Below are 26,044 nucleotides of genomic sequence, written 5' to 3'. Positions count from 1 at the left end.
CAGAGGCGGGTTCTTTACACAGAGAGTTGTGAGAGCATGGAATGCGTTGCCAGCAGCAGTTGTGGAAGCAAGGTCATTGGGGTCATTTAAGAGACTGCTGGACATGCATATGGTCACAGAAATTTGAGGGTGCATACATGAGGATCAATGGTCGGCACAACATTGTGGGCTGAAGGGCCTGTTCTGTGCTGTACTGTTCTATGTTCTACGTACTATGTTCTATTATCACATAATGGTTGAAGACATTCTGAGAAACATGAAGTTGGCCACATTTTAAGTAAGCACAATCTATAACTGTTCATAAAAGAAAACAATTAGGAAGCCAAATGGCTTGTTGGGCTTCAAATTCAAAATTCCTTACTGAAGTCCAGAAATGAAGGAAAAAAACAAAAAACTGAAGACCAATTCTGAAGAAGGGTCACTGGACACGCAGTCAACTTTGCTTTCCCTCTGCAGACGCTGCCAGACCTGCTGGATTTTCTCAGCTATTTTTGGTTTTATACAGGAATAAAGAAGTCTTGCTACCGTTGTACAGGACTTTGGTAAAACAGTACCTGGAATACTGGTGCAACTCTGATTTCAATAACTAACACAAGATAGGCTTTCATTTTAGGCAATAAAGCATAGGTTTGATATTGGCTTTTGGAATGTAAGGATTGTGTAATGAGGTGAGGCTGAGTATATTTTGTGTACGCTATGATGATCTCATTCAAGAATTTAAAGTTCTCAAGGGGCTTGACGTGGTTCAAAGGGTTGTATAAATATGTATGTATTTAAAATTAGGAATGATATTTTTAGTCTCACAGGGATCAAAGTGATATGAAGACAGGGGAGTGGACTGAAGTCCAAGGTCAGTCATAATTAGATTGAATGGCAGAGCAGGTTTGATAAATTTCTGGTCTATTCTTATTCGTGCCACTTTTGCTTTTATGCAGACTCAGAACAAACACATGAGAGGGATTTAAATTAATAATAGATCTTTATTAGCTGGATTAATAAAACCAATTTCTATTTCTCAATGTGAGTAACATGAGTGAGAGATTCAATTGAATTGAACTGAATTGTTTATTGTCATGTGAATATAAGATTTAAAAAACGGTGAAAAGCTTCAACTGTTGTGACGCTCTGGTGCATTTTGAATAACTTAAAAATAAAAAAGACATAATTTAAAGAGAGTCCATCCTTGTCCTTCAAGGTATCTCTCCGCCATCGCCTCTTTGTCACTGATAGCTGTCTCCTCAACACCACTGCCAGATTCTTTTGGGCTCACCAGCTGCCACTAAGCCACCATGACCAGAGTCCCACTCTGGGTTCGCTAACCACTTCCTCAATGCTATAGCCAGATTCCCACTCCAGGCTCACCAGCTGCTGCCAAGCTGCCACTGACAAAGTCCCGCTCTGGGTTCACAAGCCATTACAATTCCATCACCATAGACCCACTCTGGGCTCATCTGCCACCACGAAGCTGCCACCACCAGAGACCCACTCCGGGCTCACCAGTCATCCAACTCTGTAGCTGCCGCCTCATTGCTGCATTCACCAGCAGCTGGCCAATTCTGCAGCCACTGCCTGGCTGCCACCACCAAGAATCTCACTCTAGATCCCGTTGCAGTCTTTTTGCTCAGTTGTTCCCGAGAAGAAGAAGAAAAAGATGAAGGCAAGAGAAAAGATGAAGAGAGAAAGAAAAAGGAGGGAAGAAACAAAAAAAGGATGTGGATGACCTCTGATCAGGAGCAAACAGGTTCAGGAGCCTAAATGCTACCTATCCTATCCCCGCCATCTTGGAGTTGTATATAATCCACTATCAAACAGAGCAAGGTAATAGTATTGAAGGAAAATTAGTATGGAAATGGTTAGAGATCGTTAAGGTGCAGAATGTCAATCCAGAAATGAATAGAAACATGATCTACAACAGCTTTTAAGAGACAAATAACTGAAAAGGTGGAGGCGTGAAGGAAATGGGAAAAATAGGACTCAACGGAAAGCTCTTACAGAAATGGCCTCTCCTTAAAATGATTGTATGAACTACTGTGTGAAGTTATTACATTTTCCCCAAGAAGTGTTGCATCCAGGCTGTTTGCTTGCAAGACTCCTAACTGAAATAGCACAAATACAATTCTGCATTGTCTTTAAATATTTGACATTTAAAATATTTAAAGTATTCAAAAAATAAGGCAATAAAAGAAAACTTTACCTCAACATACTCCATTGGGTCCACAAAGGCGTGGCACTTTCCAAATATGCTGTTTTTATTCATCAACTTTAAACAATAGCGCTGTGCATAATCCACTATGAAACAGAAGGAGGTAATATTATTGTCTATGAAGTTGTTGGTGCCAATTGCCTGGTGAGGTTTTCAGAGATCCAATCCCATGAGCACTTCAGACACACTGTCAGTAAACAGACAGAGAAGCTAAAGCACAGTTGCACCACAAACCTGGAGTTTCTCAGAGGACATCTCAGCAGTAACTGCATATATTTCCTGAAATTATGCTTATCACTTTTGCATCCCATTGATTTGTGGCCAATTAATTCTGTGTGTTACTCAAATCTATCAAATGAGCATGTTAGCTTCCTTTATTTTTTAATCTTCATGGGCTGTGGTTATCCATTTGTTGTTCATTCCATATTAGCTCGGAACTATGTGATCTACTTGATCATTTCAGAGGGCAGTTAAGAGTTAACTACATTAATTTAGATCTGGAGATTTAGTCAATGCTAATAAGGTAGCAGCATGCTTCCCTAAAGGACACGACATCTAGATTTCTTTTCTGTAACAATCAATAGTTTCACGGTGACTGTTAATGACAGAAGCTTTCAATTCCAAATTTAATTAAATTCCATTCATACAACATTTAAATTCCACTAGCTGTCATAATGAATCTTGACCTCACAGCATTAGTCAAATCTTCTAATTACTAATCCAATGACATTACTACTACCACTATGCCACCAACTATCCCAATTTGCTTGAAAACAACTATAAAGTTAAAACTGATATGTGCTGTTTTACTGTAGTTTTGTGACTTGTCAAACTGATACTTCTACAGTAGCTGGTTTTGCAACAAATTATTTTTGCTGAAATTTTACACCAACATAAATATACATACAGTAATCACTGGTCCAAATTTTACTGACAAAACCTCATTACAGCAACATAAGCTGAGGCCAAATGAGTAGTAAACATCAATAATCAAGTAGTCTTTCTGAAATGCATAAAGCAAATTAAATAGAATATTATTTAAATAGAGCGAAACAGCAGAATGCAGTAGTACAAACAGACCTAGGTGTCCTTGTACATGCATCACAAATGTACACGTGTAGGCACAGCAAGTAATTAAGATAAAAAATGAAATGTTGGCCTTTGCTGAACAGGAAAGGGAGAATAAGAGTAAGAAGTCTTGCAACAGCTGTGCAAAGTATTGGTGAGACTGCACCTGGAGTACTGTGTAGTTTGATCTCCCTAGGAATGATATATTTCCATTGGGCGCTGTTCAGAATATTTTCACTGGACCCATTGCTGGAATGGAGGGAGTGGCTTATGATGAAAGGTTGAGCAGATTGAGCCTGTATTCATTAGAGTGGAAGAATGAGAAGTATTTATTGAAACATTTCAAATTATGAGGGGACCTAGCAGGTTAAATTATGGGAGGAAGTTTCATATCATGGGAATCTAGAACTAGCATACACAGATTAAAAATTAACGGTTTCCTATTAAGAAGAAATCGAGAAGGCGTTTCTTCTCCCAAACATTTATGGAATTATTTTTCACACAGAGAGCTGCAGTGGAGACTGAGTCAGTGCTAGCTCTCTGCCTCATGACAACCTTGGTTGAAACATGGACAAAACAGTTGAATTCCAGATGTGAGGTGAGGGTGATTGCTCTTGATATCAAGGCTGGATTTGACTCACTGTGGCATCAAGGAGCCCCAGAAACACGGGAGTCATTGGAAATTGGGAAAATTCTTTACTGCTTCAAATTATACCTGGCACAAAGGAAAACGGTTGTGGTTGGCTCGTTGCAGGAATTCCTCAGGGTACTGTCCTAAGCCCAACCATCTTCAGCTGGTTCATCAATTACCTTCCCTCCATCGTAAGGTCAGATGTGGGATGTTTGCTGATAACTGTACAAAGTTCAGCACCATTCACAACTTCTCAGATACTGATGGTGTCCATGACCAAATGTAGTAAGATATGGACAATACTCAAGCTTAGACCAATAAGTGGCATCTAACATTCACACCACATAAGTGTTTGGCAATGACCATGACTAATAAAAGAGGATCTAACCTCACTATCAACATCTTTGAGGTTGCTACTGATCAGAAAATGAACTGGGTTAGCCATATTAATATGATAAAAGAGCAGGTCAGGGGCAAGGAACCCTGCAGTGATGAACTCTCTCTGAATCATCAAAGCCTGAGCGCCAAGTTATAAATTAGCAATGTGATAGAATAGTCCCCGCTTGCCGACATGGATCCAGCTCTAGTAAAACTCAAGAAACTTGACACTATCCAGGACAAAGCAGCCCACGTGATTGATGATCCAGCTGGGAGGGTGAATAGTTGTTAATGGGGACTGTTAGTGACTAACAACAGGGGGTGTTTAATGGTAGGCAATGCAATAACAAGGCCTGGTGTGTGGGGTAGGGTGCTGGGACATGGGAGAATTTAGGCCCTAAAATTATTGAACTCGATATTGAGTTCAGAGAACTGCAGGGTCCCAGGCAGAAAATCCTGGTCCACACGCTTCCTTCACCATTAACACCATCCCCCCACATCCCCCACAGTCCTGCAGCACCTTGCCCTGTAACCAAAGAAGGTCCAACACCTTCCCATTTACCTCCTGCCTCCCCACTATCCAAGGGACCAAACATACTTGTGAAGGTGAAGCAACACTTCACCTGCATTTCCCAGAATCTAGTCCACTGCATTTGCTGCTCACAATGTGGTCTCTACACTGGGGAAACAAAGCGTAGACTGGGTGACCACTTCTCAGAACATCTATGTTCTGTTCGCAAAAAATAACCTGATCTACCTGCTGCCTGCCACTTTAACACATCACCCTGTTCCGTGGTCATCATCTCTGTCTCTGGCTTGCTGCAGTGTTCCAGCGAAGCTCAATGCAAACTGGAAAAACAACTTCCCATGTTCCGCTTTTTTTTTCACAGATGCTGCCAGACCTACTGAAGTCCATAAGACCATAAGACATAGGAGTGGAAGTAAGGCCAATCGGTTCATCGAGTCCACTCCACCATTTAATCATGGCTGATGGGCATTTCACCTCCACTTACCCGCACTCTCCCCATAGCCCTTAATTCCTTGCGACATCAAGAAGTTATCAATCTCTGCCTTGAAGACGTTTACCGTCCCAGCCTCCATTGCACTCTGTGACAATGAATTTCACAGGCCCACCACTCTCTGGCTGAAGAAATGTCTCCTCATTTCTGTTCTAAATTGACCCCCTCTAATTCTAAGGCTGTGCCCATGAGTCCTAATCTCCCCGCCTAACGAACACAACTTCCCAATGTCCACCCTTTCTAAGCCATGCATTATCTTGTATGTTTCTATTAGATCTTCCCTCAACCTCATAAACTCTAATGAATAAAATCCCAGAATCCTCAGCTGGTCATCGTACGTTAGGCCTATCATTCCAGGGATCATCCGTGTGAATCTCTGCTGGACGTGCTCCAGTGCCAGTATGTCCTTCCTGAGGTGTGGGGCCCAAAATTGGACACAGTATTCTAAATGGGGCCTAACTAGAGCTTTATAAAGTCTCAGAAGCACATTGCTGCTTTTATATTCTAACCCTCTTGAGATAAGTGACAACATTACATTCGCTTCCTTAATCACAGACTCAACCTGTAAGTTAACCTTTAGAGAATCCTGGACGAGCACTCCCAGATCCCTTTGTACTTTATGAATTTTCTCACTGTTTAGAAAATAGTCCATGCTTATATTCTCTTTACAAAGTGCAAGACCTCGCATTTGCTCAGGTTGAATCTCATCAGCCATTTCCTGGACCACTCTCCTAAACTATCTAAATCTTTCTGCAGCCTCCCCACTTCCTCAGAACTACCTGCCTGTCCACCTAACTTTGTATCATCAGCAAACTTCGCCAGAATGTCCCCAGTCCCTTCATCCAGATCATTAGCATATAAAATGAACAGCTGCGGCCCCAACACTGAACCCCGTGGGACACCACTTGTCACCGGTTGCCATTCCGAAAAAGAGCTTTTATCCCAACTCTCTGCCTTCTGTCAGACAGCCAATCCTCAATCCATGCCAGTAGTTCACCTCGAACACCATGAGCCCTCACCTTACTCAGCAGCCTCCCGTGAGGCACCTTATCAAAGGCCTTTTGGAAGTCTAGACAGATAACATCCGCTGGGTTTCCCTGGTCTAACCTACTTGTTACCTCTTCAAACAATTCTAACAGGTTTGTCAGACACGGCCTCCCCTTACTAAATCCATGCTGACTTGTTTTAATTCAACCCTGCACTTCCAAGAATTTAGAAATCTCAAATCCTTAACGATGGATTCTAGAATTTTACCAACAACCGAGGTTAGGCTAATTGGCCTATAATTTTCCATTTTTTGTCTTGATCCTTTCTTAAACAACAGGTTACAACAGCAATTTTCCAATGATCTGGGACTTTCCCTGACTCCAGTGACATTGGAAAGATCAATTTAAAGACTTTTTAAAGTCATTTTTGGTGCTTGTGATAAAGTAATGGCAAGAATTATGGGTGATTTAAATCTATATAAAAATGAGAAAATCACATTAGGAATAGTAAGCTCAATGACGAGTTATAGAATGCTTTCAAGGTAGACTCATGGAGAAGCACATGGTGGAATCAACCAGAGAGCAGGCAATGCTGGATTTAGTATTGTGTAATGTGAAAGATTAATTAATAACTTCAGGGGAAAGGCACCTTGAGGTAGGAGAAATCATAATATGACTGAATTTTATATCAAGCTTGAAAGGGAGAAGAGTGAATCTATAACTCGTACTTAAATTTAAGTAAGGGCAACTATGTGGATGTGAAAGCTGAGCTAGCTGAAGTGAACTGCAATATTAGGTTAGCAAAGTGTGAAGCTGGATGAACACAGCAGGCCAAGCAGCATCTCAGGAGCACAAAAGCTGATGTTTAGGGCCTAGACCCTTCATCAGAGAGGATGATGAAGGGTCTAGGCCCGAAACGTCAGCTTTTGTGCTCCTGAGATGCTGCTTGGCCTGCTGTGTTCATCCAGCTTCACAATTTGTTATCTTGGATTCTCCAGCATCTGCAGTTCCCATTATCACTGATGCAATATTAGGTTAGTTGGTACTTCAGTTGAGAAGCAATGGCAGACAAATAAAGACTTATTTCAGAACATTCAGAAGAAACACATTCTTACTGTAAAGAAAAAAATATTCAAGGACAGGACCCACCATGCATGATTAAATAAAGAAGTGAAGGAATGTATCAAATGTAAGGAAAAATGTATAATTGTGCAAAGCTGATTGGTTCTGAATACAAAGGAAGGTAGGGAATGAGTAAAATGTTAATCAGGATAGATAAGTTACAGCATGAGAGGAAGCTATCTGAAATGTAAGAACAGATAGCAACTTTCTTTAGGTGTTTCTAAAAAGGAAACTAAGGTAAGCAAAGTGAGTATTGATTCACTATAGTGTGACAATGGGGAGTTAATAGTGGATAATAAAGAAATGACAGATAGAAATTAATAAATATTCGACAATAAAAACCAAAAGAATTTGCGGATGCTGTAAATCAGGAACAAAAACAAAGTTGCTGGAACTCAGCAGGTCTGGCAGCATCTGTGAAGGAAGAAACAGAGTTAACGTGTCAGGTCCAGTGACCCTTCCTGAGAATAAATATTTTGCTTGTCTTTGCCACACAGGATATAAAAACACACCAGTGATAGTTATAAATCAGGAGGATGGACAAGGAAAGGAACTTGTTGAAATTATTATCACAAAGGAAGCAGTAATAAAGCAACCTGTTGGAACTGTGGCTGGCAAGTCTCTGGGTTCTGATGGACTTCATCCAAGTGTTTTAAAAGAAATGGTTAAAGAGGTAATAGATCTGTTGTTTTTTTTTTAATTACCTGCAGTGTGGAAACAGGCCCTTCGGCCAAACAAGTCCACACTGCCTCTTGAAGCATCCCACCCAGACCCATTCCCCTATAACCCGCACACCCCTGAACACAATGGGCAATTTAGCATGGCTGATCCACCTAACCTGCACATTTTTGGACTGTGGGAGGAAACCCACGCAGACATGGGGAGAATGTGCAAACTTCACACAGATGCTCACCACAGGTTAGAATCGAACCTGGGTTGCTGGTGCTGTGAGGCTGCAGTGCTAACCACTGAGCCACCATGCCACCTATTGGAGTCGTTTAGATTCAGGTAAGGTTCATTGAGACTGCAAATTATCAAATATACTCTTGTCAAGTAGAGAGTAAGGCAATAAACAAGAAACTATAGGCTAGTTAGCTTGAAGTATATTGCAGGGAAGCTATTAGAATCAATCAATAAAGAGATTTAGCTGAGCGCAAAAAATCTCATGGTAATTATTTTGTGAAAAGAAAATCAAGTCTAAAAAATTTATTGGAATTGTCTGAAGGAGTAAGATAGCAGCAAATCAAGAGACAAGACTGTTGACTTTTGGAGGCTGAAGAGATTTCACTCCAACCTCTCCCCCACAGAACGTGCAGCCCTCCACTCCCATCACAACCTCACCATAAAACCTGTGGACGAGGGTGGCGCAGTTGTAGTATGGCGCAGTGACCTCTACATCGCTGAGGCCAGGCACCAACTTTCCGACACCTCCTCATACTGTCCCCTTAATCATGACCCCACACCCGACCACCAAACCATCATCTCCCAAACCATCCACAACCTCATCACCTCAGGTGACCTCCCATCTGCAGCCTTCAACCTCATCGTTTTCCAAACCTGCGCCGCCCGCTTCTATCTCCTTCCCAAAATCCACAAACCCGCCTGCCCTGGTCGACCCATTGTCTCTGCCTGCTCCTACCCCACCAAACTCATCTCCACCTATCTCGACTCCTTTTTCTCCCCCTTGGCCCAAGAACTCCCTACCTACATCCATTACACCACCCACATCCTCTACCTCTTCCACAACTTCCAATTCCCTGGTCGTGAACATCTCATTTTTACCATGGGCTTCCAGTACCTATAAACCTGCATTCCTCATGCAGGTGGCTGAAAGGCCCTCCACTTCTTCCTGTCCCGCAGGCCTGACCAGTCTCCCTCCAGTGACATCCTCATCCAATTAGCTGAACTCGTCCTCACCCTCAACAACTTCTCTTCCAATTCCTCTGACTTCCTACTGACTAAGGGGGAGGCCATGGGTAGCCGCATGGACCCAAGCTATGCCTGCCTCTGTGTAGGTTACATGGAACAATCCCTCTTCTGTAGCTACACTGGCCCTAAACCCCACCTCTTGCTCTGTTACATTGATGACTGTATCGGCGCCGCCTCATGTTCTCACAAGGAGCTCAAACAGCTCATCCACTTCACCAACACCTTCCACCCCAACCTTAAGTTCACCTGGACCATCTCTGATACCTCTCTCTCCTTCCTGGACCTCTCTGTTTCTATCTCTGGCAATCACCTGGAAACCGATATCCATTTCAAGCCCACCAATACCCACAGCTACTTAGAATACACCTCCTCCCACCCATCTTCCTGCAAAAATGCTATCCCCTATTCCCAATTCCTTCAACTCCACTGCATCTGCTCCCAGGATGAGGCATTCAACTCCCAAACATCTCAGATGTCCTCGTTTTTCAAGGACCAGAACTTCACCCCTCAGTGGTCGAGAACGGCTTCAACCATGTCTCCCACATTTCCCGCAACTCATCCCTCACATCCCCTATCCACAATAACAACTAAAACAGAATCCCCCTTTCCTCACGTACCACCCCACCAGCTTACAGATCCAACGCATCATCCACCAACACTTCTGCCATCTGCAATTCGACCCCACCACCAAAGACATTTTTCCCTCCCACCCTTATCTGCTTTCCGGAGGGGCCACTCTCTCCGTGGCTCCCTTATCCGCTCCATACTCCCCTCCAACCACACCACACTCAGCACTTTTCTTGCAACCGCAGGAAGAGCGACACCTGTCCCCACACCTCCATCCCAGGCCCCAAGAAGATTTTGCACATCGAGCAGATGTTCACCTGCACATCTGCTAATGTGGTATATTGTATCCGCTGTTCCCGTTGTGGCCTCCTCTACATCCGGGAAACTAAGAGGAGGCCTGGGGACCACTTTGCGGAACACCTATGCTCGGTTCGCGACAAACAACCGCACCTCCCAGTCGCAAACTATTTCAACTCCTCCTCCCCTTCCTCAGATGACATGTCCATCCTGGGCCTCCTGCAGTGCCACAACGATGCCACCTGAAGACTGCAGGAACAGCAACTCATGTTCCGCTTGGGAACCCTGCAGTGGACTTCACAAGCTTCAAAATCTCCCCTCCCCCCACCACATCCTAAAACCAGCCCAGCTTGTCCCTGCCTCCCTAACTTGTCCTTCCTCTTACCTATCCCTTCCTTCCACCTCAAGCCCCACCCCCATCTGCTACCTACTAGCATTATCCCATCCCCTTGACCTGTCCGTCCTCCCTGGACTGACCTATCCCCTCCCTAACTCCCCACCTACACTCACCTTTGAAGGCTCCATCCCCGACTCTTTGACCTGTCTGTCTCCTCTCCACTTATCTTCTCCTCTATCCATCTTCTATCCGCCTCCCCCTGTCTCCTTATTTACTTCAGAACCCCCTTCCCCTCCCTTTTTCTGAAGAAGGGTCCAGGCCCAAAACATCAGCTTTCCTGCTCCTCTGATGCTGCTTGGCCTGCTGTGTTCATCCAGCTCTACACCTTGTTATCTCTGTTGACTTTTGTACTTGGATTTTCAGAAGTAGTTTCACATGGTGGCACATAAAGTGAGTGGACAAAGTAGCAACTTGTGGTGTAGAGGGTAACATATCAGTAAGGACAGAAGGTTGGCCAGCTGGAACAGAAACAGAAAGTATGCAGAAATGAATCTTTTTGAGATTGGTAAAATGTGAAATGTGGAGATTTTGACAAGCAGAATAAAGAAGTAGAATGTTATTTAAAAAGAGAATGACTGCACAATTCTAAGGTGCAGAGGGATCCAGATGTTTCAATGTGTGAGTCCCTGAATATTTCTTGGTATGTAGGTACAGCAAGAGACACAAGAGTTGAGGTCCAAAATTCTTTAAAATTTGCATCACGTTGAGATAGGGTGGTTAAGAATGCATTCAGCGCGCTGGCCTTCATTACTCAGACCTTTGAGTGAAAGAGTTGGAACATCATATTGAGGTTGTGCAGGACATTGGTAGGCTTTTTCTGGAGTCCTGTGTCCAGTTCTGGTCGCCTAGTTATAAGAACGATGTTATTAAACTGGACAGGGCTCAGAAGAAATTTACCAGGATGTTGCTTGCAAAGGATGGACTTATAAGGAGAGGTGGGATAGGCTGGAACATTTTTCACTGGAACATGGGAGGTTGAGGGGTGGCCTTACTGAGGTTTATAAAATCATGAGAGATATAGATAAGGTGAATAGTAGGTGTTTTTTTTCCCTCGGGTGGGGTATTTCAAGACTGAGGCATACTTTAAAGTGAGAGGAGAAAGGTTCAAAAAAACATGAGGAGCAATTTTTTTTTACACAGACTACTTCATACGTGGAATGAACTTTCAGAGGAAGTGGTGGATGACGGTGCAGTCACAATGTTTAAAAGACATTTGGATAAGTGCATGAATATGAAATATTTGGAGGGATATAGGCCAAGCACAGGCAAGTGAGACTAGATTTGTCTGGGATTATGGCTGTCAAGGGCTGGTGGACTGAAGGGTCTTTTTCCATGCTGTATTACTCTATGACTCTAAAAACAATTAGGAAGCCTGACGGAAATCCTTTATTATGAGAGGAATGGAACACTAAACAGATTATGCTTCACTTTTGGTAAAGCCACAACTCAAATATTGTACTTCTGGTCTACATATTTAAGGAATCGTGTAAATGTGTTAGAGGTATTTTACAGGAGGTTTACTAGACTGATAGTTGGATTAGTTGGGTTGTCTTGTCTTAGGAAAGATCAGACAGTTTGGTTTTCTCTAGAGTACAGAAGAGTGAAGGTGATTTAACTGAAGTTTATAAGATGCTGAATTGTCTTGACAAAGTGACATAGAAAGGTTTTTCCTCTTGTGGATGAGTCCAGAATAAGCAGACACTTTTAAAGTAGAACTTAGATTTGGGATTTTTTTTCTCTCAAAGGGTTATGTGACTTTGGAACTCTCACTCAGAAGGTGATAAAAGACTGGCTTTTTTTAAGGCATAAACAGACAGATTCTTGTGAGATAAAGTCAGTGAGAATAATTGGGATTTGGAATACAAATGGATCAGCCATGGTCTTACTGAATTGTAGAGCAGGCATGAATGGCCTACTTCTGTTCTTATTTCTTATCTATATATGTGTGAAATAAAAACCAGCCCTCACCTTAGTTGGGAGGGTTATGGGGAGAGGGGAAAATCTTAAAGGCATTTTTTGATTGGGTTATCTTTACCTTATTCTGATCACTGGCCCAGTGTTACCTTCTGAGAATACAAGACAAAAAGAAAACCTTCCAAATGCAATGACGTATCGAGTTTTGAGAAGATTTGTAGCTCAGGTTGAGGTTCTGGATGTGAGTTTGCTCGCTGAGCTGGAAGGTTCATTTTCAGACGTTTCGTCACCATTCTAGGTAACATCATCAGTGAGCCTCCGACGAAGCACTGGCGTTATGTCCCGCTTTCTATTTATCTGGTTAGGTTTCCTTGGGTTGGTGATGTCATTTCCTGTTCTTTTACTCAGCGGATGGTAGATTGGCTCCAAATCAATGTGTTTGTTGATGGAGTTCCGGTTGGAATGCCATGCTTCTAGGAATTCTCGTGCATGTCTCTGTTTGGCTTGTCCTAGGATGGATGTGTTGTCCCAATCAAAGTGGTGTCCTTCTTTATCTGTATGTAAGGATACGAGTGATAGTGGGTCATGTCGTTTTGTGGCTAGTTGATGTTCATGTATCCTGGTGGCTAGCTTTTCGGCCAGCTGATGTTCATGTATCCTGGTGGCTAGCTTTTCTGCCAGTTGATGTTCATGTATCCTGGTGGCTAGCTTTTCTGCCAGTTTGTCCGGACAAACTGGCAGAAAGCTAGCCACCAGGATACATGGACATCAACTAGCCACAAAACGACATGATCCACTATCACTCGTATCCTTACATACAGATAAAGAAGGACACCACTTTGATTGGGACAACACATCCATCCTAGGACAAGCCAAACAGAGACATGCACGAGAATTCCTAGAAGCATGGCATTCCAACCGGAACTCCATCAACAAACACATTGATTTGGAGCCAATCTACCATCCGCCGAGAAAAAGAACAGGAAATGACATCACCAACGCAGAAAATGACATCACCAACCCAAGGAAACCTAACCAGGTAAATAGAAAGCGGGACGTAATGCCAGTGCTTCGTCGGAGGCTCACTGATGATGTTACCTAGAATGGTGACGAAACGTCTGAAAATGAACCTTCCAGCTCAGCGAGCAAACTCACATCCAGCAATGACCTATATATATGATATTTAAGCATCTGAACAGCTTAAAAAGCAGGGATTGCACACTATCTTTTGCATTCCTAAACTTCGCCCAGATGCCTATGTGATGGCAGGGGTGTGATTTGACATGTCAATTGGTATCCTGTCTTCATCTCAGACAGCTAAACATGTTTTCAGCCATAGAAAGCACCAATTAATATGCGTGGCAAGAGCAAACACTCAGCCCCTTGAGCCTCCCTTGCCATTCAATATGATCATGGCCTCAATTCCACTTTCCAAATGTTCTGAAACACATTTGAGCCATATGAAAACCAAGAACCTATCTACCTTGCCTTAAATGACACAACTCTACTGTTCTGTGGGAAAGACAGCTCCAAAGGCCTTTTGAGAAGTGTCCCCGTCTTTGTCTTAGGTGGGAGACCCCTTATTTGGTCTTGACTCTCCTACTAGTGCTTTTTAAGAAAATCTTCGGCTGAGAGTGGGGATTAGTTCACTCAGTTGTGCTGGAGCGTAATAAAGAATGGTGCACTAATGGTGCGCATTCATTCCTTAAACTAGTTGTGGTAGTTCGTGGAGGTCTGCCTCTTCATCATACCGTGCTTTTGTGGATTGGTGCCTCTAAAGTTATATGTAACCAGTTGTCTCTCTCTAATACAGAGAGGTTTCATTGAGGTTAATTGCTTATCAACTACTTACAGGTTATTCTTTATCTGGCTGCTGTGCTTCTGCAAGCGTTTAGTAGGTTCCATTGCTGTTTTAACCAAAAGAGATCTATTGACAGCGTCATCCATGATTATGTGCATGTGAAATTTCTGAAGTGGGACATAAAATCCACTGCCTGGCTCAATATCAAAAGTGCTACTTCTGAGCAACAGAACATTCTCCTGAACCTTCTCCCCATTTCATGTTGGTGCTTCATCTGCTCATTCCTAGCCTATTGTGAATTTTGAGTCAATATGCTTTAGTGTGTAGTGTCTTTAATTTAGGAATTAAAGTTGAACTGTAGAAAATTGGGTATGTGCATTTAAGCAAGCTTTGAGTCTATTACATTCAAAAGGTTGGACACCATCTTAACTTAGATGTTAACGGCTAGAAAAATCAGAATGTAAAGCAGTAACAATGGGAACTGCAGATGCTGGAGAATCCAAGATAACAAAGTATGAAGCTGGATGAACACAGCAGGCCAAGCAGCATCTCAGGAGCAGAAAAGATGCTGTTTCGGGCCTAGACCCTTCATCAGAGAGGATGTAAAACAGTATGTGTGCTTATTTAGCTAAGGGGCTGGACACATGGTTCCTACAACATTTGCAAGAAAGGCACAACAGGGAAGTGTTTTTGTTTTGGGAATTAGAACCTAATAGTTTAAAAGCATTCAGGGTGGTTTCAGGGGGGCTATGTTGTCATGGGATTTCTAGAGCAAAAGGGGTTTTTTTGGTTTCAATTTACCTTGGTATTTTTATTGACAGAGTTAGTTGTACCTTGGAACTGATGTGTGCAGTCATAGCACACTGAGTGTAGACAGCCAAAGTTATCAAAAATTAACTAGATCTTGCAAGCGGAGATTAAATCTAGCTTCATCATTCATTGGATCGAATACGAGTGAGGATAAATACAGTTTAAATTTTGTGGGCCAAGAGAAGCTGGAAAAATGACTAGTTTAAAACAAGTGGAAGGATCTACATTGATCCTTCATGGAATCTTGCATTAAAGAAAGTTACAAGCGAATTACGAAGTTTAAGACATAACCAGAACAAGGGGCTGAGGCGTCAATAGTCAAGAAATGGTGAATTAAAATTTTACATAGATATTAACATAGAATAGCACTGCGCAGGAATGGGCCCTTTGGCCCATGACTTTGCACTGAACATGATACCAAATGAAACCAATTCCTTCTGCCTGGCCTTGGTCCATATCCCTCCATTCCTTGCATACTCATGGCTTTATCTAAAAGTCCTTAAATGCCCATAAATAGTTAAATAATTTTATCTTGTTCATCTCTACAGTAGTTCTCCGCTTTTGTTTGGCACCATAGCTCCTCAAACAATAATTGGAATTAATTCTGCAGAGGACTGTGGCATACTTATGGATGATTAACAGTTGACTAACAGTACTATAAAGGGATGTAGCTAGTTTAAATAAATGGGCAATAATCTGGAAAATGGTCTTTAATGTTGGGAAAATGTAAAACTGATCATTCTGCAGAAGAATAAAAAGCACATTAATTAAATGGTGAGAGTTTGCAGAGCTCTGAGATGCAGATGGATTTGGATGTCTTTGTCCATGAATCACAGAAGACAGATATGCGGGTGTAAGAAGTTATTAGAACTGATAAGAGATTATTATCATTTACTGCAAAGGGAATTGAATACAAAAGTAGAGGGGTTGTGCTTCAGGTATACAAGCATGGTGAGACCATAACTGGAATACTATTTAAGGAAGTACATAACTCTGTTGGAAGCAGTTTGGAGAAGGTTTCCTGGATTAATACCTAGAATTTGTTGCAATGTCTTATCACGAAACGTTGGGCAAATTAGGCTTATATCCACTGGAGTTTAGAAGAGTGAGAGGGTATTTGATTCAAACCTTCAGATCCCGAGAGTTTTTGACAAGATCTGGGAAGAATGTTTTGTCTTGTGGGAGATTTGTGAACTATATTTAAAATTAGGGGGTTGTTCATTTAAGACTGAGATGATGAGTATGTTTTTCTTTCAGAGGTTTGTGAGTTTTTTAGAACTGTCCCTCAAAAGGCAATGGAAGAACAGTATATGAATCCTTTTTAGGTGGTGATACTCAGATTGTCGATAAGCAAGAGTTGAAGTTATCCTGGATAGGTGGGAGTGGACAGTAATTAGATCAACCATAACCTAAATGAATGATAGAGCAAAATCAAGAGGCCAAACAGTCTACTCTTCTTTGAATTGGCCTGGGCCTCTTGACCACTGTCCATTGACATTAACACCATGCCCCTGTTTACATGGTCTTTATTTTTCATTAGGATTTATCACAGAAAATCCCAGATTCTCTAAATTGCCTTTTTTTCTCTTCCAATCTGATTCTTTTGAAATTCAATTCCAGAATGCATACCCAATCATTCTAATATGAACTTTGACAAAATTTTGCTTTAGTCACTTACATTTGAATTGACTAAGGGAGCATGGGTCTGGATGTTTATCGATTACATGTTTGCAATATCCACCAATATGCCAGGTGTTGACAAATATAGCAGCAATTCCTTCCGAAATTTCCATACTGCTCTTGAAATCATCCTTCGAATCTCCGTTAAAGTTACCACATATTCCTGCAAGAGAATAAATTGTGCACAATTATTGGTTGGGTCATGCTTCAAATGGGTTTGGTCATTAATAAGTGGTTGCAGCATATACAATTCCAGTAACACAGACTTGTCTTTGTATGCAATGGGCAGGCGGGTAACAGATAAAGTTCAATACAGAGGTATGAGAAGTGATTCATTTGGCAGGAAGAGCATGAAGGCACAATATAAAATAAATGAGACAACTCTCTAAAAGGGGTGCAGGAGCAGAAGCACCTGAATGCGGTTTTTTGCAGGAGGCCATTCGGCCCACAACATCTGTGCCAACTCCAAATTAGTATCTCACCTAACTTCATTTTCCTGCAGCAGCCTTGTAACCCTGCATATTATTCCTTTATAAATGACTGTCATTTTTTTTGCTGAATGCCTCAACTAAACCTGCTTCCACCACACTTGCGCACAGTACATTCCACACCCTAAACTGTTGCTGCACAAAAATGTCGTTCCTCATATCACTTTTGCTACTTTTACGAATAACTTTAATTACATGCCCTTTTATTCACAATCCTTCCGTGAATGGGAATATTTTCTCTCTACTTATATTGTCCAAAATTCTCCTAATTTTGAATACTTTATTTAATGGTGCCTGAGTGCATGGCTCTACTCTGAGGCAGACCTCTCATGATTTTGAATATCTCTTTTAGATCTCTCTCAGCCTTTTGTTCAAGGAAAGTAGTCCCAGCTTTACTAATATTTCTTAATTAAAATTCCTCTTCTCTGGAACCATTCTTGTAAACCTCTTCCGCGCTCTCACTAATGTCTTCACAACCTTCCAATAGTGTGGTGCCCAGAATTAGATACAATACTCAAGCCAAGGCTGAGCTAGTGTCTAATATAAGTTCAACACCACCTTCTTGCTCTTGTATTGCTTGCTCCTCCTAATAAAGGTAGGATATTGCATGCTTTATTAACTGCTCTCTCATCCTATCAGCGACACAAAGCTGGGTGGTAGGATGAACAGTGAGGATACAGAGATGCTTCAGTGTGATTTGGATAAGTTGAATGAATGGCATGGTAGATAAAGTATAATGTGGATAAATGTGAGTTTATCCACATTGGTAGCAAATACAGTAAGGATAATTATCTGAATGGCAATGGATTGGGACAGGGCGAGGTGCTATGAGGCCTGGGTATCCTTGTACACCAGTCTCTGAAACTAAGCTTGCAGGTACAGCAGGCAGTGAAGAAGGCAAATAATATGTTGGCCTTCATAGCATAAGGATTTGAGTACAGGAGCAGGGATGCCTTGCAGCAATGTACAGGACCTTGGCGACACCGGACCTTGGTTAAACTACACCTGGAGCATTGTGTGCCGTTTTGGTCTCCTTATCTGAAGAGAGATGTTCTAGCAATGGAGGGATAGCAACAAAGGTTACCAGACTGATTCCTGGGATGGCAGGAAAGACACATGATGTGAGATGGGATTGGTTAGGGCTACATTCACTGGAGATTTGAAGAATAGAAGAGGATCTGATAGAAACCTATAAAATTAGAAGACAAGACAGAATAAACAAAAAAAGGTGTATAGGGAGTGCAGAACCAGGGGTCACAGTCCAGGATATGGGATGGACCATTTAAGACTAAGTCAATGAGAAATTTCTTCACCTTGAGAATGGTGTGGAATTCTCTGCCACAGAAAGCAACTCAGACCAAAACACTGACTGTTTTCAAAAAGGAGACAAATATAGATCTGAGGGTAAAAGGGAACAAAGGGTACGGGGTGAAAGACGGAACAAAGTAATGAGTTGAATGATTGGCGATGATGAAATGAAATGGCAGAGCAGGGTTGAAGGGCTGAATAGCTTAGTCATGCTCTGATTTTATTTCTGTTTCTATGCAATCTGTCCTGCCACCATTAATTATTTATACACATATACTCTAGATCACTGTGCTCTTTCTTTCAGAGTTAACCATTTATATTTTTTCCCATGTTCTTCCTGATAAAATACATAATTTCACATGTTTCTATGTTGTTCCTTATCTGACACCTGTCCATCCACTTGACTATTTTGCCTATGGCTTTTTGAAGTTCTGTCAGTTCCTCCCAGTTACGATGCTTCCCAGTTTCTTAACAAATGCAAATTTTGAAATTGTGCTTTGTACCAAAGCTCTAGATCACTATTATTTTTAAAGAAAAACAAGAGTCCTAACACTGACTACAAAACTTGCCTAAGCCTGGAAAACATGCAATGTTACAATAAATTTAGATTTGACCTTGAAGGGTTAAATGGATATTTTCATACTAAACAGAAAAGCAGATTTCAATTTTGCATTGAATAAACCTTCTGCGTTCGAGCCTAATGTAAGCAGGATTTCTGAAGGCCCCTGTGTTAAAAGGAGGTAATGTTAGTAAAAGCTCTCTAAGAAAGCATTAGAGAGGGACAGGGTGGTAACATTAATAAGGAAAGACAACAACCATTAAGCTTTTCACCATCAGGCTGGGGTTTGTGAGACCAATGCCATGGAATCTGAGATAGAACTCCAAATACCACTGTCACCAGTGTCCCTGATGGATTGAAGGCAGTTTGAGACTCACTCGTATATGTACATATGTGTACATATACAGTATATTAGGTAGCTTAAGCCAACAGATTTACTCGTTAGTTTGCATGTGTCTCTAACACATACGAAGGAGATTAATTTAATAAATTTGCTTCATATTGATTGGCACTGGGTTGACTGCTTTCAATCATTTATATAAATGATTTGAATGTGAATATAGGTGTATGGTCAGTAAAGTTGCAGGTGACACCAAAATAGGTGGTGTAATGGACAGTACAAAAGGTTATTTCAGAGTATAACAGAACCTTGATCAGCTGGGCCAATGTGCTGAGGAATGGCAGATGGAGTTTAATTTAGATTAATGTGAGGTATTGCATTTTGGTAAGGCAAACCAGGGCAGAACCCTATAGGGTCCTGGTGAGCATTGCCCAGCAAAGTGATCCACGGATGCAAATGCATAGTTCCTTGAAAGTGAAGTCTCAGGTAGACAGGGTGGTGAAGTTGGCATTTGGTACACACGCATTCAATGATCAGTCAACTGAATTCAGGAATCGGGATGTCAGGTTGCATTGTACAGGGCATTTGCGAGACCTCTTTTAGAATACTGCATTCAATTCTGGTTTCCCACCAAAGGAAATTGTTAAACTTGAAAGAATTCAGAAAAACTTTACAAGGATGTTGAGGGACTCGATCGTTTGAGTTAAAGTGTGTGTTGTCTTGTATTAATTTCGATCAGAATTTAAAGAACCCATTGAGTATTTTCAGCCTAAGATTACAATGCAACTTTATTCTTGTCTATTCATTCATGGGATGTGGGTGTTGTCTTGTCCATCCCTGGTTGCCCTTGAAAAAGTGGTGGTGAGCTGCATTCTTGAACCAAGTCCTCCTGCTTGGGTAGAACTAAATGCTACTGGGGAGGGAATGCCAGGATTTTGACCCAGCAACAGGGAAGTAGCTCTGATATCTTTCCAAGTCAGGATGGTGAGTGGCTTGGAGGGGAACTTGGAGATGGTGGTGTTCCCATATGTCTGATGCCCGTGGCCTTCTAGATGGAAGTGATCATGGGCTTGGAAGGTGCTGTCTGAGGATCTCTGGTGAATTTCTGAAGTGCTTCTTGTAGATAGTTCACACTGCTGCTATTGAGCATCGGTGGTGGAGGCAGCAGATGCTTGTGGATGTAATGCCAATCAAGTGGGCTGTTTTGTCCTGGATGGTGTCAAGCTTCTTGAGCGTTGTTGGTATGGCACTCATCCAGGCAAGTGGGGTTTATTCCATCACACTCCTGACTTGTGCCTTGCAGATGGTGGACAGGCTGTGATGAGTCAGGAAGCAAGTTACTTGCCGCGGTATTCCTAGCTTCTGGCCTGCTCTTGTAGCCAATGTATTTATGTGGTGAGTCCAGTTGAGTTTCTGGTCAATGAAAATATCCAGGATGTTAATGGTGGGGTATTCAGTGATGGTAACACCACTGAATGTCAAGGGATGGTGGTTAAATTGTCTCTTATTGGTGATAGTCACAGCCTGGGATTTGTGTGGCACAAATGTCACATGCCATTTGTCAGCCCAAGCCTAGATATTATCCAGATCTTCTTGCATTTGAACATGGACTACTTCAGTATCTGCAAAGATTGCAAACATCCCCACTTCTGACCTTATGATAAATCGAAAGTCATTGATGAAGCAGCTGAAGATACTTGAGCCTAGGACAATACCCTGAGGAACTCCTGCAGAGATGTCCTGGAGCTGAGAAGATTGACTTCCAACAACCACGACCATCTTCCTTTGTGCCAGGTATGACTCCAACCATCGGAAAGTTTGCTCCTTGATACCTATTGTTTTTAGTTTTGCTAGGGCTCCTTGATGCCACAGAATAGAATGCAACCTTGATATCAAAGGGTGTTATTCTCCACTCACCTCTGGAATTTGGCTCTTTTGTCCATGTTGAAATCAAGGCTGTAACGAGGTCAGGAGCTGAGTGGCCCTGGTGGGACCCAAACTGGCGTTGCTGAGCAGGTTATTGCCAAGCGGGTACTGCTTGATAGCACTGTTGATGACATATTCCATCAGTTTACTGATGATTGAGAGTAGACTTGTGGGGCAGTAATTGGCCAGGTTGGATTTGTCCTGCTTTTTGTGTACAGGGCATACTTGGGCTATTTTCCATATTGTTGGGCAGATATCAGCGTTGTAACTATGCTGGAACAGCTTGACTAGGGGAGCAGCAAATTCTGGAGCATATGTCTTTAGTATAATTGCCGGAATGTTGTCAGGGTCCATCGCCTTTGCGGCATCCAGTGTCTCCAAACATTTCTTGATTTCACATGGAGTGAATCAAATTGGCTGAAGACTGGTATCTGTAATGCTCGGGATTACTGGAGGAGGCTGAGATGGATCATCCATTCAACACTTCTGGCTGAAGACTGCTGCAAATGTTTCAACCTTATCTTTTGCACTGATGTGCTGGGCTATTCCATCATTGAGGATGGGGATATTTGTGGAGTCTCCTCTTCCTGTGAGTTGTTTAATTGTCCACCAACATTCATGATGGGATGTGGCAGGACTGCAGAGCTTAGATCTGATCCGTCGGTTGTGAGATCACTTAGCTCTGTCTATCATTTGCTGCTTTCACGGTGTGGTGTGCAAGTAGTCCTGTTTGGTGGCTTCACCAGGTTGATACCTCTTCTTCAGGTATGCTTGGTGCTGCTCCTGGCATGCCATTCTGCACTCTCCATTGAACCAGGGCTGAACCCCTGGCTTGATGGTAATGGTTGAGTAGGGGGTATGCCAGGCTATGAGGTTACTGATTGTGCTGGAGTACAATTCTGCTGCGATTGATGGTACAGCGCCTCATGGATGCCCAGTCTTCAGTTGCTAGATCTGTTCGAAGTCTGTCCCATTTAGCGCAGCGATAGTGCCACACAACATGATAGAGGCTGTTCTCAATGTGAAGGCGGGACTTTGTCTTCACAAGGACTGTGCGATGGTCACTCTTACTGACACTGTCATGGACAGATGCAACTGCAGCTGGTAGATTAGTAAGGATGAGGTCAAGTACGTTTTTCCCTCACCACCCGCTGCAGACCCAGTCTAGCAATTATGTCCTATAGGTCCTGGCCAGCTCGATCAGTAGTAATGCTGCCGAGCCACTCTTGGTAGTGGACATTGAAATCCCCCACGAAGAGAACATTTTGTGCCCATGGCATCCTCAGTGCTTCCTCTAAGTGTTGTTCAACATGGAGGCGTACTGATTCATCAGCTGAGGGAGGATGATATGTGGTAATCAACAGGAGGTTTCCCTGCCTGTGTTTAACCTGAAGTCATGAGACTCCATGGGGTCCGGAGTCAATGTTGAAGACTCCTAGAGCAACTTCCTCCCTACTGTATAGCTCCGTGCCGCCCCCTTGACTGCGTCTGTCCTGCTGGTGAGACAGGAAGTATCCAAGGATGGTGATGGTGGCGTCTGGGACATTGTCTGTAAGGTATGATTCTGTGACTATGACAATGTCAGGCTGTTGCTTAACTAACCTGTGAGACAGTAACCCCCAGATGATAGCAGGTTCGACAGGGTTGTTTCTGCCGTTGTCTTTTTCGGTGCCGAGGTTGATATCAGGTGATCTGTCCGGTTTCATTTCTTTGAGACTTTGTAGCGATTTGTACAACCGAATGGCTTGCTAGGCCAATTCAGGGGGCAACTGAGAGTCAAAAACATTGCTGTGGGTCTGGAGAGAGGGTGGCAGATTTCCTTCCCTGAAGGGCCTTAGTGAAAGGTTTTTCCAACAATCAGCAATGATTTCATGGTGATCAGTAGATTCTTAATTGCAGATGATTTTTTTCTAATTATTAAATTCAAATTCCACCATCTGCCATGGTGGGATTCAAACACGGGTCCCCAGAACATGAGCTGGGTTTCTGAATTAACAGTCTAGCGATAAGATCACTAGGCCATTGCCTACCCCTGAGTTAATTCAATACAGGTAAGTGTGAGGTGTTGCACTTTGTAAAGTCAAACTAAGGTAGGACTTACACAATTAATGGTAAGGTCCTGATAAGTGTTGTGGAACACGGGGACATAGGAGTATAAGTGCATTGTTTATTGAAAGCAGAGTCACAGGTAGGCAGGCCGGTGAAGAAATCATTGAGAATGCTGGCCTTCATCAAGCTTTGAGTATAGGAGTTGAGATGTTATGTTACAGTTGTATAAGTTGTTGGTGAGGCCACACTTGTAATATTGTGTACAGTTTTGATCACACTGTTATAGGAAAGACATAGTTAAACTGAAAAGTATGCAAAGTTGATTTGAGAATGTTGCCAGACTAGTAGGCCTGAATTAAAGGGAGAGGTTGGCCAAGATACGACTTTATTCCTTGGAATGTAGGAGAATGAGAGGTGACCTTATTGACATGTATAAAATCATGAGGGGCATAGATAGGATGAATGCATATAGTCTTTTTCCCAGTGAAGGGGAAGGGAAAACTAGGACTTAGGTTTAATGTGAGAGGGGATAGATTTAAGAAGGGCCTGAGGGACAACTTCTTCATACAGAGAGTGGTGCATCTCTGGAGTGGGCTGCTGGAGAAAGTGGTTGCGGCAAGTACAATTGCAACAATTAAAAAACGTTTGGATGGGTACATGAATGAGAAAGGCTCAGAAGGATATGGGCCAAATGCAGGCAATTGGAACCAGCTGACTGGGCACCATAGGCAACGTGGACCAGTTTGGGCCAAAGGGCCTGTTTCCATGTTGTATTACTCAATGACTTTGACTGGCACTGTGAGCAAGATCAGAGAAAATATTCAAGAGGAAGAAGGATACCATGGTTGAGGAAACATTTTATATCCAGGGTTGGGGCCCCACAGTTTTGGGATGACTTATAGCAAAATCCCAAGGAGCTACTCCATGCCAAGAAAGACTGTCAGGTGCAACTTAAGTTTGCTAAGCAAATCGAGGGTGTTACCCAAAGAGTGGATTTTGCTGACCAGCCTCTGTATGTTGTCTCAACAGGTGCAAGAATAAAAGGAGAAAAATGGTACATTGACTGCTACATTGACTGTAGCAGAGCTGCAGAGGTTGTGCCAGTTGATCATCATCCAGCATAGCAAGTGGGGGAAACTTGGAAGATGAATCTGATAAAAGCCTGCTCACTATTAGCTTTAGCTGACTGAGAGCGAGGGACATCTACAATAAGCTACATTAACACTGCAAGCAGATTGTGAGTTGTGTGAATTAATTCTGTCATTCCATCAGTCCATGCTCTACCAAATGGTAGTAGAAAGTGAATTATTTATGCAAAGCTTCAGGGCATCCATAGACCAGGGACTGGAATGGTTGCTGCAGGTTCCGGGGTTTAGGTGTTTCAGTAAGATCAGGGAAGGTGGTAAAAGAGGTGGAGGTGTGGCATTGTTAGTCAAGGACAGTATTGTGATGGCAGAAAGGATGTTTGATGAGGACTCGTCTACTGAAGTAGTATGAGTTGATGTTAGAAACAGGAAAGGAGGGCACCCTGTTGGGAATTTTCTACAGGCCTCTGAAAAGTTCCAGAGATGTAGAGGAAAGGATTGCAAAGATGATTCTGGATAGGAGCAAAAGTAACAGGGCGGTTGTTATGGGGGACTTTAACTTTCCAAATATTGACTGGAAACACTACAGTTCGAGTACTTTAGATGGGTCAGTTTTTCTCCAATGTGTGCAGGAGGGTTTCCTGACATAGAATGTAAATAGGCCAACAAGAGACAAGGCCACATTGGATTTGGTACTGGGTAATGAACCAGGCCAGGTGTTGGAATTGGAGGTAGGTGAGCACTTCAGTGATAGTGACCACAATTCAGTTACGTTTACTTTAGCGATGGAAAGGGGTAGGTATATACCACAGGGCAAGAGCTATAGCTGAGAGAAAGGCAATTATGAGGCGATTAGGCAAGATTTAGGATGTATAGGATGGTGAAGGAAACTGCAGAGGCTGGGCACAACTGAAATGTGGAGCTTTGTTCAAGCAACAGCTACTGCGTGTCCTCTATATGTATGCACCTGTCAGGCAGGGAGGAAGTCGTCAAGCGAGGGAACCGTGGTTTACTAAAGAAGTTGAATCGCTTGTCAAGAGGAAGAAGGAGGCTTATATAAAGATGAGGCATGAAGACTCAGTTAGGGCACGTGAGAGTTACAAGTTAGTTAGGAAGGACCTAAAGAGAGAGCCAAGAAGAGCCAGGAGGGGACATAATAAGTCTTTGGCAGGTGGAATGAACGAAAACCCTAAAGCTTTCTATAGGTATGTCAGGAATAAAAGAATGACTCGAGTGGGAGGTTGTGCGTGGAGTCTGAAGAGATAGGAGAGGCACTAAATGAGTATTTTTCGTCAGTATTCACACAGGAAAAAGACAATGTTGTCAAACAGAATACTGAGATACAGGCTATTACACTTGATGGGATTGAGGTTCATAAGGAGGCGGTGTTAGCAATTCTGGAAAATAGATAAGTCCCCTGGGCCAGGTGGAATTTATCCTAGGAATCTCTGGGAAGCTCGGGATGAGAATGCAGAGCCTTTGGCTTT

General features: G+C 42.6%; 1 protein-coding gene across 1 annotated transcript in view; it reads right to left on the bottom strand.

The window, feature by feature from the left end:
- LOC125459470 (mucin-6-like) overlaps positions 1 to 26,044 on the bottom strand; it is a 224,983-nt gene that overhangs the window by 132,312 nt on the left and 66,627 nt on the right. The window contains exons 12-13 of the mRNA XM_048545971.2: positions 16,801 to 16,965; positions 2,195 to 2,289 (exon numbers count right to left, since the gene is read on the bottom strand). Coding sequence (XP_048401928.2) covers positions 2,195 to 2,289; positions 16,801 to 16,965 — 260 coding nt within the window. The remainder of the gene's footprint in view (positions 1 to 2,194; positions 2,290 to 16,800; positions 16,966 to 26,044) is intronic.

The sequence above is a fragment of the Stegostoma tigrinum genome, chromosome 17 (genome assembly GCF_030684315.1).
Source record: "Stegostoma tigrinum isolate sSteTig4 chromosome 17, sSteTig4.hap1, whole genome shotgun sequence".
In the NCBI taxonomy this organism is placed as follows: domain Eukaryota; kingdom Metazoa; phylum Chordata; class Chondrichthyes; order Orectolobiformes; family Stegostomatidae; genus Stegostoma; species Stegostoma tigrinum.
Note: the sequence above shows the minus strand (reverse complement) of the source record. Positions and strands in the feature narration are given on the sequence as shown.